The sequence below is a fragment of the Haliotis cracherodii genome, unplaced genomic scaffold (assembly GCF_022045235.1).
Source record: "Haliotis cracherodii isolate W230 unplaced genomic scaffold, xgHalCrac1.p SCAF_11, whole genome shotgun sequence".
In the NCBI taxonomy this organism is placed as follows: domain Eukaryota; kingdom Metazoa; phylum Mollusca; class Gastropoda; order Lepetellida; family Haliotidae; genus Haliotis; species Haliotis cracherodii.
Genome location: NW_027266266.1, coordinates 892,728 through 908,064, shown reverse-complemented (window position 1 = coordinate 908,064; position 15,337 = coordinate 892,728). Strand labels below are relative to the sequence as shown.

Below are 15,337 nucleotides of genomic sequence, written 5' to 3'. Positions count from 1 at the left end.
GGTGGTCTGATGGTGCTGATAGTGGGATGTTTTAGGAGTTGGTAATTTCGAAAAGTATTAATCTTCTTTATCGATCTTTATCGCTAGCAAACTAAAGAGGTTAGTAAAATGATGAACTTTGTTTTATTGCAACATACATTGCTGGTGATATATTTATAACCAAATCCGAACAACCTATCGACATGTGCTTGTGTATGAATTCATCCTGGTGCTGGCGATAGGCATATAATTCATGTCAAGCTCGACCTGTATTGGTATCACACGTAATTAATTATGCTGGAGACAGGTGTATATAGAATTAATAATCACACTTAATTAAGTTTGTCAATGTTTTTTTGTTTTTATTTTACAGAGCATCACCATGCGATCCAAGAAGTGTCTCATCTGTTTAGCGCTAGCATTCCTATGCTTAGGCAGTACATACCTCTTTTATTGTAAACTGAAGAGGGATTTCATAATGGATTTGACAATGACTTCACAAATTGCATCAGAAAATAATCACGATAATGCAGAGTATAAAGCGAGAATTGTTACAAAAGATTTGACAAGAAATGTCACAAGAGATGCTTCCAGACCAGAAAACACAAAAAATAGTGTAAAGTACAAAAAGCAAAATCTCGTTACAGGAAATACAAGAAATGCTCCAAGACTCCAAAACATTAAACGAGGAAAGGATGGGTGTTGGGTCAGCAGGGAAAGCAACGGAGCCAGTAATTATACGGAGACAGAGAGACGAGCAAAAGATCTATTTTTTGAAAGGTTATCACGGGAAGAAAGAGAGAAATTTAGGGACCTCATTAAAACCTTCAGTGAAGGTGTGCCCTCTAACATCACCTACTTTATCTATGCAGGAGCTTTACTGGGTTCCTACTCCCATCACGGCATTATTCCCTGGGACGATGACGTGGACATCATTGTGAGGGAGAGTGACAAACCCGCATTGTTGACATTCCTGCAGTCCCTCCCACCAGAGTATGAAGTTAACGCTTCAGTGAAAATAAGCTGGAAATTGTCTCACGCAAATTCTCTAATGGCTGGTGGCATGAGCTGGAAATATCCATTCCTCGATATGTTTTTTTACTCCGAACACCATTCATACATACAAGATTGTAAAAATCGGGAAAAGATATACAACAAGAGTGACGTGTTTCCCTTGATAACAAGACCCTTCATGGGAATGATGCTGCCCGCTCCAAGGAACACCCGCAAAGTGCTGGATCTGCATTACAAGATTGATGTGTGTGTGTCGAATTCGTATGATCACGAACGGGAAGAGTCTGTGCCATTGAAATGTAGAGCAAGAATTCCTTGTTCCCTTCTGAAAGACATGTTTCCATTTGTAACCAGAAAGATATCAAATAACAAAACTATTGAAGTGTTGGAAAATAACTACAACATTCTGTAACACCTGGCATTATTCTGGCGTATATTACTTACATACATGTCTACCATACTTGTATCAGTGGAAAATTGATGTTTTTTCATGATCCGGGTAGGTCTCGACTTTTCATTTGATGAAAAAGTTTATTAATGTCCTTTTAATTTTTCATGCATGCTATATTAGATATCTCTGCTCTCTTGTAGATTTGGATGTAGTAGAAGATCACGCTGATGAAGATGTAGTGAGTGGTTACACTGATGTAGATGTAGTGGAGAGTCATGCTGATGTAGATGTAGTAGAGGGTCACGCAGACGTAGATGCAGATGTTGTAGACGGTCAAGCTGATGTCGATGTATTTGAGAGTCACGCTGATGTAGATGTAGTAGAGGGTCACGCTGATTTAGATGTAGTAGAGGGTCCCTCTGATGTAGATGTAGTAGAGGGTCCCGCTGATGTAGATGTAGTAGAGGGTCACACTGATGTAGATGTAGTAGAGGGTCACACTGATGTAGATGTTGTAGAGGGTCCCGCTGATGTAGATGTAAAAGAGGGTCCCGAAGATGTAGATGTAGTAGAGGGTCCCGTTGATGTAGATGTTGTAGAGGGTCACGCTGATTTAGATGTAGTAGAGGGTCACACTGATGTAGATGTAGTAGAGGGTCACACTGATGTAGATGTAGTAGAGGTTCACGCTGATGTAGATGTAGTAGAGGGTCACACTGATGTAGATGTAGTAGAGGGTCACGCTGATGCAGATGTTGTAGAGGGTCACGCTGATGCAGATGTAGTAGAGGGTCCCGCTGATGTAGATGTAGTAGAGGTTCACGCTGATGTAGATGTAGTAGAGGGTCACACTGATGTAGATGTAGTAGAGGGTCACGCTGATGCAGATGTTGTAGAGGGTCACGCTGATGCAGATGTAGTAGAGGGTCCCGCTGATGTAGATGTAGTAGAGGGACACGCTGATGTCGATGTAGAGGTTGTAGAGGGAGTAGTAAAGATAACGGGGTTACTGGACCACCACAATCTAGGCCAGGTCCAGGCCCTTACAATGCTCACATGGGGGTCTTAAGTTTTATTAATGATGTGATGACGATCATTAGATACATGGCACCAATATTTAACAAGATGCATCCTATATCGAGGACACAAATTATTCTCTGGCTTTGGCTTTGAATGCTAGGAGTGCTTGTTCAATAAACTTGTTTTTCTCATCTTCACTAATGCCACCGGTCTTACGAGTATTTAGTTGAATCTCTTGCTTCATTGTGTTGTATTTGGTGAGTTCTATCAACACTAAATGAAAGTCGTCCTCAGATATCTTACCATCAGCTAGTGCTGTTGTCAACGCTACATGTATTTAACTTTGCTTCAGCCAGCACCCAGTTGATAATAAACCAACGCCATCTACACCAAGACCCTTTTTAGCTACTAAAACTGCAGTGTCAACTCTATCAAGAGCATTCACAGCTCTGTGAAACTTTTTATACAACTCAATTCGAGAATCACGCTCTTTCTCCAGTTGCTGTTTAATTTCATCTATTTGTTGTAATCAAAATCCATCAACAATATTAATCTTTTCAACGAGTGCAGGATATGAATCCATACTATATAATATTATATTATAAAAGCATTAAATGTTTCACTGACAATGTCTTGAAACTATTAACCTTATTATGTGTGTCTTATTTGGCATAAAAATCTTTGTGAGTGAAATAATCCCAGTTACAACCTGGAACCCATCAAGGTTTATTAAGTTAACTCTTCCTCATTGCACAGAAATACCACAAGGTTGTCGCTCATGTTTTTTACCTCAATTAAGTCTGAGACCCTGTAATACCTCGAGCACCTGTTCTGGTGCACCCCAAAGCAAGACTTCAATGTAAAGTCTAGCGCCACAAAGTATCAAAATTGATTAATTGGTGAGCGTCAAAAAAGTGTCCCAATTGTGTGGATCGATACCGATGATGTCAATTACTGGATTGTCTGGCCCAGAACCGATTATTTACAGCCAGGATATTGCTGAGTGCGGCGTGAGACAATAAACAAAACATAGTTTGAGGACTGTGGTGAGTGAGTGGAACACACTTTGAACAGTATTTCAGTTATATCACGGCTATCGGACTCATGTCGGATGAAAGCCCGAAGTGGTGCATGCCTTTTACTGGGTGTTCGCGAAAAAGTGAGCGTATCCTGCCACACCGATGTCACCCATCACAAACACATGCAAACCAAACCAAGGACACATTATGGTACAACTATACTAATGTCAGCCCTCACTGTTGCCGAGCATAAGAAACATGTTTTGCATCAAAATCATGGACGTGTACCAATAATACGTTCCAATTCATACAGGTAGTACATGTCAAACCTTTGGCAAAATGTACTGACTGTGACCATCATTGTTAATTAGTACGTTTCGAATCTCACATAGGCATATATTTGAAATCGTCACCTATCCCAATCCTTACTGATGAGCAATGAAACCAGAAGCTGTAACAGTTTGAGAATATTCGGTTTCTTTTCCAATACGGTGATTACATATCACTACCAGGAATGGTTCAATGAGTTTCCCAGTTATTTTAATGCTGACCAGGAAGGAGATTTTGTAATACCAGGTATGACTTATGCTATATTTTCCTTAACAACATGAGAAAAAGAATAAGGTGGTGGGTGAATTAATGGAATATTGAAGAAATCTTTTTCAACTATTTCTACTCAGATCTGTCTACATGTAATTTGTTTCTTATATCTTTTAAGTTAGACTACATAGATGTGGCACAAATTCTCTCACATCCTTCATCTGCTATGCCTGGAAGCAATTACATGTACCCCTACCATGAATAAAAAATAGTTTTTCTGATAATGTACAGAAATGGGGAGATTTTGAATAGTTGTTACCACTAAAATTTAACATGATAGTTATAATAATATATTACACAAACTAAAATACACACATCAGTTGCCAGAGGGCTGTGAGGTATTGGGACTTAGAAACTCTGACATGTTGAGTATCAAGTTCTTTGTTTGAAATGACACACGCAGTAATATTCAAAATAATTATTATAATTACATTACTTTACATACCCTCCCACTTATATGTTGTGAACATCCTCGCCTATTGTACAATGTCATCAGTGTATACTCCTATATATTTGCCTCCTGCGTATCAGAAGAAATACGTCCAACTCTTATAACTCTTGAAAAATAGCATAACACAAACATCCCGGAGGTTTTATATCCACTTTACAGAACTTGAATTATAACACTTATATCCCCACCAATGAGTGGCATAACATCTTTATTTCCATTTGGCTGTTGCTATTTTAAAGGCAAACACTGTTTTCAGAAGTAGCCAAGAAATTAAACAGAAACTTTACTCTATTATTAAACATGTCACGAAGGTTATGATATAGTAGACAATCAAATAATACATTTGGGACTGATATCGTGGCAAATTAAACATGGCAATGGGTAATAAATACAGATAATAAGCAACACGACCATTGTAAAGGAATTTACACGTATTCATTAGCGACCTGTATAAAAAGAAGAAATTGTATTTCGCTTTAGTTCTGCATTACCACTCTTACAAATGGCGGATAACGAGTCAGTAGCACTGCCATTGGCGCACTAAAAACACAAGAAGTGCAGATGATTTTGCTCTCATGAACTGTCTGTCAATAAAACACATAGTTGCATGCGTCAGATATAATTCCCTATGGTGTTTAACCCAGTTCTAGACGTATCCCGCTTCTTGTAGCTACAGATGTCCAACTTCCGGACTGAGTGTAAGTGACAGAACGGGTCTCCGCACCCAGGAACATATTGGCCACACGGTCCCCGTGTGCGTTCTGTCAGGTGATTACCATTACTTGTACCATTTCGACCTGTTTCAACCTGCAACAATAAACATGTCTTTTGTCTTCTTAAACTTCACCCCTGGGTTTTGTCTTCGTCATCACCCTGAGCTACCACCGGAGAGCAAAACCTAAGCTCTTGGACATTTTTTTTGTGAGCTGGATGCTTAGTTCCATACTGCCCTGCTCCTGGGTTGTTTGCATGCATATACCTTCTAAAAGTGTTGATCATATTCTTAATAAGGTAAGACGGCCTGACCACGTGGTACCTCGTCCACAACCCACATGCTCCAGTGTAGTGATCGTCCGGATGGTATTACTCACTGGAGCCCGAGTGAGATGGCAGATTCAGTTTCAAAAGTATCACTTTGTATGATATGTCGGAAGGATTGAGATAAAGCTCTTTACAGAAGAATACGTTACAATGGAAGAGAAAAAACGGCAACTGTCTCAATTTGAAGATATCCTTTAGGTGTAATAACTGCATCAGTGTAGCGACAAGAGGACGTGAAAAAGTCAATCAGGTCGTCCTTTAAAGAAACGTGTGTTGTACAAAACTCATGGAACTACATTTGCTAACATGTGGCCTATCAGTTCGTGCGACCAGAGCATTACAAAGAAAGGTGTTACATTTCCTGACATCTCTAGCTGGAGTTGCAATCATTTGACACCTAAAAATTGTACCGGGCCAGGCAAAAGAAATACTTGTGTTTTAGAATTAAGCCTTAATTATAGTTACGATGGAGCATAGGCTGCCATGTGTGTTTGAATAAGTTAGGACCCCCAGCCAGACCACGATTAAGGCAATGAAATACTAATACTTACTAAATAATATATATAAGCAGTCTTGAATTAAAGGCAGATATAGCTAGGCTTGCCTATTGAAGATTATAGACTGCATGCAAGGCCCCATACATATGTCACACACATGGTACAGGACTATAGGTTCTAGCCTCTCTAGTTTCTTTCGTTTGCTTTCTGTGCTAAAATAGTTAATAGATTCCTGGTCAAGATGTTGGTCCAGCAGCCCTGACAGTTACTCAGAAATCCATACCCTTAAGTGAGTTAGTTTTCGTGCAGATAGCAGACCCGGAACCTGATTAAAAACTAAACTAGCTTCATTTAGACTTTTGTCTTACAGAACGGGCTGGGCGAAAGGGAACTTAATATAGTTCAGGGACTGTGAGACAGACTAGGAGACAGGCTAGGTGTCAGTTTCGCATGGAGAACTGACTAGTTTCGCGATTCCTACTAGACATGCGAATTGATTACCTCAGCAAACCACGGAAACATTATGGAACAAACACGGTGATGGCAGTGATCGCTATTGCCGAGCGTAAAAGACATTTTGTCCATGAAAAGCTTTCGACGTGTACCAATAATATGTTCCAATTCCTACCGGTAATATACGTCAAACATTTGACAAAATGTATTGACCGAGAGCATTATTGTTAATCATGCATTTAGGCTCTCACATCGGCATATATTGGAGCTCATTACCAATCCCATTCTTGGGCATCCTTCCAACGAAGAGCCAGGAAATTAGAAGCTGTAACACTGAGTGGACATGAAATGGAGAAAACAATAATTGTATATCATGCACACGACATACTGAAGTGCGCGCACGATGAAGTATTGTGTGCATTAAAAATAATTATAATTGTGTTAAAATATGCATACAAAATATTATACTGTGCTCACGAAATGAACTGACATTATTGGGTAAAGTATATCGTGCACACGCTATCACAAAACGTGCGCGCATAACACTAATATCTCGACCTCAAACATGTTCTGCTGATGTGTTGCACATAACGTTACGTTACATGTAGTCCTTGTAAGAAGTCTACCAATGCGTTTGGCGTCCAGTACGTCGGCTTGTTGTCCACAAGCTTCATTTAGACACTTTCTGTTACATTGAGATCAAACAAAAGATAACACCGTTAAGGTGCTTATATAGCGGGTTTATTCCTGGTTACAGTAGAATATCGACCTCGGAATATGTTTTCGCCAATACATACATGAACAGATGTTCATATCTGTATTGGTGTTATGTCTAAAAGGATATCCATGCTTAAAGTGGCTAAAAGGATAGTGTTCCAAAATTGATAATAGAAAGCAATATGCAGGTATATAGTGTATAAACCAACGGAAAAATTAACTATCCTTTTTTCAAAAAGTTCAATAAGAATACATATATTTTGATTTTAAAGAAATCACCTTGCAATACATAATCATGCTATAGTTACACGCGTGTTTGGTTTGAATGTGATTATCACACACTAATTGTTTAACTAACAGGTGGTCCTAAAACATTTGTGTTTAACAGTACTTAACGCTCACGCAATGCCACGGCTATCTCAACACCAATGTCTTTGCGTCTGTGGCATGCTACACTAGGATTGGCGCAAAATGAAGTCGGCAGAGATTTTTAATGTTCGTCGAAACGCAATATCACTTCTTTGGAGTTGTTATATCTACAACAGGGCAACACACGAGTGACGTAAACAAGACAACCATATACAGAATCGATACCAAACTGCCAGTTTGGACAATTTGGATAATTCTTGGTTTGAGATCAAGTATTTGCAGAACCGTACGCAACCAATTGAGGGAGCACAACATCTGGCCCTGACGTCCAGTGAGACGCTCAATGCTGCTTCCCCGTCACCGCCAGGCACGCCCAGCTTGCTGTGGGCAGCGTCTGAGGCTTCAACGACAACACTGGGAAAATACCCTTTTCACAGATGAGTCGAGGTTTCATCTGGACAGCTCCGATGGTCGTGCAAGTGTCTGCGGCATCCAGGAGAACATTTTTGTGATACTCAACGGTGTCCTTGGAGTACGCTACTTTATGTGCAAATGCAGGGACGTAAGGTCATGTTGCAGTCCGCCCACAGCTTTCACATGTTGTAACATACCTTATGAGGCAGCACAACATTCCTGAATTGCCATGGCCGGATGTTTCTCTACACTATTTGCAGTGCAATGTCCTGGCATTATGCTTTCAATAAATCGCTTGTATTTGTTCGTGCGCAGGGTTTAATATCTCGTGCACAGGATGTAACATATTTTTTTTACCAAGTCTCTTCATTTCGCTCGCACGGAATAGTATATCGTGCGCACTATATGATATATACTTGTTTCTCGTGTGCATGACATACAATTATTGTTTTCTCCTTTCCATGTCCCGTCAGTGCTTCCGTATTTTACGATGTGTAGTAACATTTTATTATATAGTTCAGCGTGAAAGACTGAGTTTTCTGAGAAAAGTGATATTTCCATTGCAGTGAACATAACGCTTGATATTTCACAGCAGATAACATAACACTTGATATTTCACAGCAGATAACATAACACTTGATATTTCAATGCAGTGAACAATACACTTTGACGGAACAATTGTTATACAAGAGGTACCTCCCCTTTATTTATCTCCCTTTGTCGTAAGTGACTAGCCCGTTAACGTTCCCTTTGTACATTAGTTCCACATTGACAAGGCAAAATATTGACGGATGGTCATTTAGGGAGTTATTCACTTTTTGCCGTTTATTACTCTCTCGAAAATGTTTCGATATGAACTGCAAATCACCCATTTAACTCGTCAATCGTGACTGTTCGTTTCACAAAGCGCCATTTTTGTTACTTGACCAACCTATATTCTTTCGCTTCTCTCAGCGGTCTCCTAGTATTCAAGAATATTTTTTGTTAAAGTTGATTTTGTATATAATCATATCGAAATATATGATAAAGAATTATCGTGACCCTAAATATTTTTTTGATTCTTTTGTTCATACTTTTTAAGATTTTGCAACACGAAACCACTTTTTAAGTCACAAATACAAGGGTGTGTGAACCGGTGAATTTACGTTTTAAGGTTTTACCTTTGTAATGATCTAGTCTAATTTTCCGGTAGTCAACTGCACAAAAAGTATATAATAAATAGGATATTCCATGTATCTCGTGAAATATCATGTTTCTCTCATCTCGTGACAGGTGATACGACAAGTCTATATTTCTTTCACACAAGAGTGTGCTGTTTGAAGTTGCCAGAGTACATTTATAGGCTATGTGCTGACCACGACGCTGGACCATGCAAAGTGGTCACAGTTGATGATTATTGAGAGAGATAACTGCAGCAGATGACGCATTTTAAAAGAGAAATAAAGAGATAAAACAAACAGATCTACTTATCGCACATATATCTGTAATACTTTAATACCTAACATCACGGTTTTAACTTGCATATATCAATGCTATTTAATGTTCTTAACTTTCATTGTATTCAAACATTTATCGTTCTTATTCGAGCTTAAAGGTGGTCTATTTTCCCTCATATTTGCAATTTATTTATAAGACTTGGTCCGATTTATTCAAGCATATACATATTACCCTGTGCTGTTCCACTGTCCACAGCAGGGAGATTTGGCCTAGTTTCCATTATACTCTTCAAGCGCCAGTGAGAGGGAAGCCGGACGGTGGCCATGGGGATGCAGAGAGGATCGGGATGGTTGATCGTCAGGATAAATAGCTCTTGCTTTTCAAATATTTTCAAGAATATTAAAACTCTATGTAAAACCCTTTCATGAACGGTGGAACGTGATTCAAGTTGTTGCCAATACTTTATCAAAATGTAGGAGACAGGCAGACAGGAGATTTGGGATCTACTGATGAGGGCAATATTTCAGCAATATCATCGGCAGGGGAGACCAGAAATGGGCTTCACATATTGTACCCATGTCGGGAATCAAACTCGGGTCTTCGGCGTGTCGGTTGAGCAGCATGCCCCATACGTTAGTCACTTTGTTCAGATGATCTATCTTCTTCTTCACCCTCTACTTCCATCTCATCCTCGGACTGAAGGTGTCGTCGGCGCTTTGAAGCGTGTTTTCTTGAGAGGCTTCTGTCCCGTTTTCTTTTTTCTAGACGAGGTGTGATGCCCACACGGAGTTGTGTGATGCATTCTTTTAGGTCGAGCACATCGACATGCATGGCTTCTATGAGATGAAGAACTTGTGTCATAGGTGTCACTGGTGTCACAGGTGTCACGGATGTCGACGTGGACGGGACTGCTGACGTTTTCTTACGACGGGGTTCTGGGCAATCTGCAGCAAAATGACCCATGACTTGACAGTTGTAACAAGGGCCCAGGTTCTGCTTCTCTTGACTGTTCATTTTCAGACAGATATAGTGACGGTGACCTTGAGTGTGGCACTCGAGGCATGTCACTTCAGGGCAGTAGAGGTAACTGTGACTCTCGGTCTGGCACTTCATACAACTGTATCGAGCTGGCATGGTTGGTTTCATAGAATGCAGTGTGTGAGTGGCTTCGCTCTTGTTTTGTTTTTATAGGAGAGCCACTGACACCCTGCTTCCTGATTGGTTCCCCAGGCAGCGGCCCCGATTGGTTTGTTCCGGTGCCTGACCTGCACCTTGGTTTTCCCAAACGGACCGACCCCTGTGTTTCTTTTCCATAGGAAATGGATTTTACCATGGGAGAGAAAGCACAACCCCGGTTCGGCCAATCAGAGCCCAGCATGTTCCGAGAGCGGTCTCTGATTGGTCGAAAACCAAGGCTTCTGATTGGTCAGATTTCGATCCGGTTTTTATCGGGGTGTGCATTTCGATCCTGTTTTGTTTTTTTCTTCATCCTACAGACAACATAACACTGGTATTGGTTCAACTTTTTTTAATCCCCCTGATCACATGAACAAACACAACAAAACAAAAGTCACAGGATGAAGGGGGGACATCCCTGTGATTTTTGTGAACACGAGGGTGACCACGGGGGTGACCACGAGGGTATGAACGTCTGTACACTTTGAAAAAAAAGTAACTTTGTCACTTGGGATGAACAAGACATTCGACTCTTCTCTTCCGTGCTTCTTGGGACACCAAACGTCTGTATTTTTCGTTCACCTCTCCATCAGGACAAAACAGGCACAAATATTTGCAGGGGACTTTGGCGTGCTTCAGTTGTTCTTTCCAGGGTTTGTCTGTGGCTTCCTATTGGCAGAGTGTCACACCACAGCAATAACAGATAACACGGTCACCTTGTCCTGGATAGAAATAGCCACCCATGGCCATGTCATAAGGGGTCTGGGTCATCTGTTTAGGCCACGTTTGAAAAGATCTCAGACGTTCTTGAAATGAATCATAGTTGGGATGAGAAGGATGACACAAGGTGTAAGAAGGAAAAGGTCCCTCCAGAATGTCACTAAGTCGCCATGTGTCGTCCATCAAGAGTGTGTCGTCCATAAAGAGTGGGCGTTTTCTCGCTTCTTGTTCTCCCGCCTTTTCAGACACCCACTTGGAATCGGTGACAACATCTCGGGAGGATGACATGACATTCATGGAACGTCTTTGCTCCGTGATGACTGTGACTTCACTGAAAGAAGGTCTGAGGGTTCGCTTGCTTTTATGAAACTCTCCACCCTACCCCCTTCAATAGAAGGTCATGACCTTTGCCTCCAACTCTTCCACCTCCTCCACCTCATCACGTGACGTCATCCCGTGTTTGGGCTGACTGACACACGGCATGATACATGACATGACACATGACATGACATGGCACACGGTGGTAGTGGTGATGTGGACTTAAATGACAGACACCAGGCAGCTGATCTTTCAAGCATGGCCTTTCTCTTTTATCTATTTTTTGTTATTCTTTACTTTTTTCTTCACTTTTACAACGATCATGTGTACTGACATGACAGACGCACAGACAGACAGAGAGACAGACAACGTAGACGACATCTCAACTCAACCTCTACCGTCGGTTCGGCACTCTATTGGAGTTGAGATCAATCAAGACACAAAGAGTCAGTTCAATCAATCACTGTTAAATAATGAACAACAACCACAACCAGATACATAAGAAATACGAAAAGACAATGGAGGAGGGAGTGCTTTGCATGTCCCTACAACAACAACAATAACGCGACAACGTTTCCTCTTCTATCTTCAAGCTCTTCGAGTGAAGATGGGGTCACCCTAAGATGTGGTCCTCCATCCTACTGTCCCAAACAGATCCCACACATGTGAGAGGTCCATCAGTTAAACACGTACAGTCTATGGCCTCCATCAAACAGGCATGACACATCACTTGACCACTGTTGTAGCTTATGTATCTTAACATGTTGTTGTTGTGTCGGCAGGCACACCATTCACGTTATCTTCAAGCTCTTCGACCATAAGATGTGGTCCTCCGTCAAACAGTCCAAAACAGGTCCCAACCATGTTTGGTCCTCAGTAGAACAGGTACAGTCTATGGCCTCCCTGAAACAGACATGACATATTACTTGACCACTGTTGCAGCTTATGTATCTCAACATGTTGTTGTGTCGGCAGGTGCTACATTCGCGTTGTAGGGGAGGGGATTGCCTAAAAGTCGGGCCAAGAAATGTCGGATAATACTAAAAATGGATTGCAGAATACTAAAACGAAACGCGCATATCTAGGCAGATCTCAAATGTCCACAAACGTATAGTTTTGCTCATTTAACTGAGTTTGAATAAAAATGCACCTTCAAAAATGTAATAAACTGATGATTATGACTACATACCGTGAGTCTTGTAGAAAAGTCAGTGTCTTGACTGCGTGTATTCTTTGATTAGAATGCTTCTCACCGACCTTGGCGTGTAGGGGTGTGATGTCCTGGGCAGGAAACGACAGTGTTTTGACTACTCTTCTTTTATTAATTAACGTGTTTAGCATCCCTAATTAACCTTTACTAATTCGTGTTAAACCAACACAGGATGTTTTCTGGAAGTGGATGTTCGCGAATGTCAAAGGACTGACACGACACGTGTTAATAACTGTCCAAGCACTTCTAAAGTTCGTAACATATTTTATATCTAAAGATTAGCATTATATCTAATTATATACCACTTTATTGTCTCATATTTCAGTAGTTAAAGAAAACACAAAGCTCAAAGTGAAGCCTTTTACACTCTACATTCTCAACATAGTCGCTATCAGAAGAGTTTGGCTTGTGTTGGGTCCGACTTGGCCCGGGCTGTCGAAATGCACTTTAAACACACAAATGTATCATCAAATGTCTTTAAATCTATAGACTAGCATTATATCTACCTATATACAACTTTATAATGTCACAGTACATCGTATTTAAAGAAAACTGATCCGTTAAAGTCAAACACTTTTCCTGTATTTTCTTAAGAAAATCTCTGTCTGAAGTGTTGGGTCCAACTTGGCCCGGGCTGTCAAAATCAACTTAAACCTCACAGATGTATATTCAAATGTATTCACATCTGTAGGTTACTATTATATCTACCTAAATACCACTTTATAGTGTCTCAGAACGCTGTACTTAAAAAAACAAGGTGCTCAAAGTGAAGCCCTTTTCCCTCTACTTTCTCAACATAGTCTCTATCAAAAGTGTTTGGCTTGTGTAGGGTCCGACTTGGCCCGGACGGTCAAAATCTACTTTAAACACACATATGTATCTTCAAATGTATTTACATATTATAGACTAGTGTCATATCTACCTATACACCACTTTATAATGTCACAGTTTATCGCATTTAAAGACAACTGGGCCGTTAAAGTCAAGCACTTTTACTGTATTTTCTTAAGAAAATCTCTGTTAAAAGTGTTGGGTCTGACTTGGCCCGGGCTGTCAAAATCAACTTAAACCTCACAGATGGATCTTCAAATTTGTTAACATTTATAGATTAGTATTAAATCTACCTATATACCACTTTATAATGTCACGGCACATCGTATTTAAAGAAAACCAGGTGCTCAAAGTGAAGCATTTTTACTATATTTTATTAAGAAAATCTGTGTCAGAAGTATTGGGTCCGACTTGGCCCGGGCTGTCAAAATCAACTTAAACCTCACAGATGTATCATCAAATGGATTCACATCTATAGATAATTATTTTATCTACCGAAATACCACTTTATAATGTCACAGTACATCGTATTGAAAGAAAACAAGGTGCTCAAAGTGAAGCCCTTTTCCCTCTACATTCTCAACATAGTCTCTATCAAAAGTGTTTGGCTTGTGTTCGGTCCGACACGGCCCGGGATGTCACAATCAACTTTAAACAGACAGATGCATCATCACATGTGTTAATATCTATAGATTAATTTTCTATCTACATATATACCACTTTATAATGTCACAGTACATCGTATTTAAAGAAAACTGGTCGGTTAAAGTCAAACACTTTTACTGTATTTGCTTAAGAAAATCTCTGTCAGAAGTGTTGGGTCCGACTTGGCCCGGGCTGTTAAAATCAATTTTAAACACACAGATGTTTCATTAAATGTGTTTACATCTATAGGCTAGCATTATACCTACCTATATACCACTTTATAGTGTCTCAAGTCGCTGTATTTAAAGAAAACATGGTTCTCAAAGTGAAGCCCTTTTCCCTCTACATTCTCAACATAGTCTGTATCAAAAGTGTTTGGCTTGTGTTGGGTCCGACTTGGTCCGGGCTGTCAAAATCAACTTTAAACACATAGATGTATCATCAAATCTGTTTACATCTATAGATTAGTATTTTATCTACCTATATACCACTTTATAATGTCACAGTACATCGTTTGTATAGAAAACTGGTCCGTTAAAGTGAAACACTTTTCCTGTATTTTCTTAAGAGGATCTCTGTCAGAAGTGTTGGGTCCGACTTGGCCCGGGCTGTCAAAATCAACTTTGACCTCACAGATGAATATTCAAATGTATTCACATCTATAAACGAGTTTAATACCTACCTATATACCACTTTAAAGAGTCTCAAATCGCGGTTTTTAAAGAAAACAAGGTGCTCAAAGTGAAGCCCTTTTCTCTCTACATTCTCAACATAGTCTCTATCAAAAGTGTTTGGCTTGTGCTCGGTCCGACTTGTCCCGGGCTGTCAAAATCAATTATACACACAGGTGTATCATCAAATGTGTTAATATCTGTAGCTTAGTGTTGTATTTACCTATAAAACACTATATAATGTCACAGTACATCGTATTTAAAGAAAACTTGATGCTCAAAGTGAAGCCCTTTCCCCTCTACATTCTCAACATAGTCTCTATCAAAAGTGTTTGTCTTGTGGTGGGTCCGACTTGGCCCAGGC

The 15,337-nt window shown here is 40.1% G+C and overlaps 1 protein-coding gene across 1 annotated transcript; it reads left to right on the top strand.

Moving 5' to 3' along the window:
* The first annotated feature begins 361 nt into the window (after positions 1-361).
* Positions 362-12,534, top strand: LOC139455990 (uncharacterized). The gene is made up of 4 exons (XM_071237512.1): positions 362-1,401; positions 5,836-5,864; positions 10,423-10,537; positions 12,399-12,534. Exons 1-4 carry the CDS (start codon positions 362-364, stop codon positions 12,532-12,534), a joined length of 1,320 nt encoding a protein of 439 aa, XP_071093613.1.
* The last annotated feature ends 2,803 nt before the right edge of the window (positions 12,535-15,337 follow it).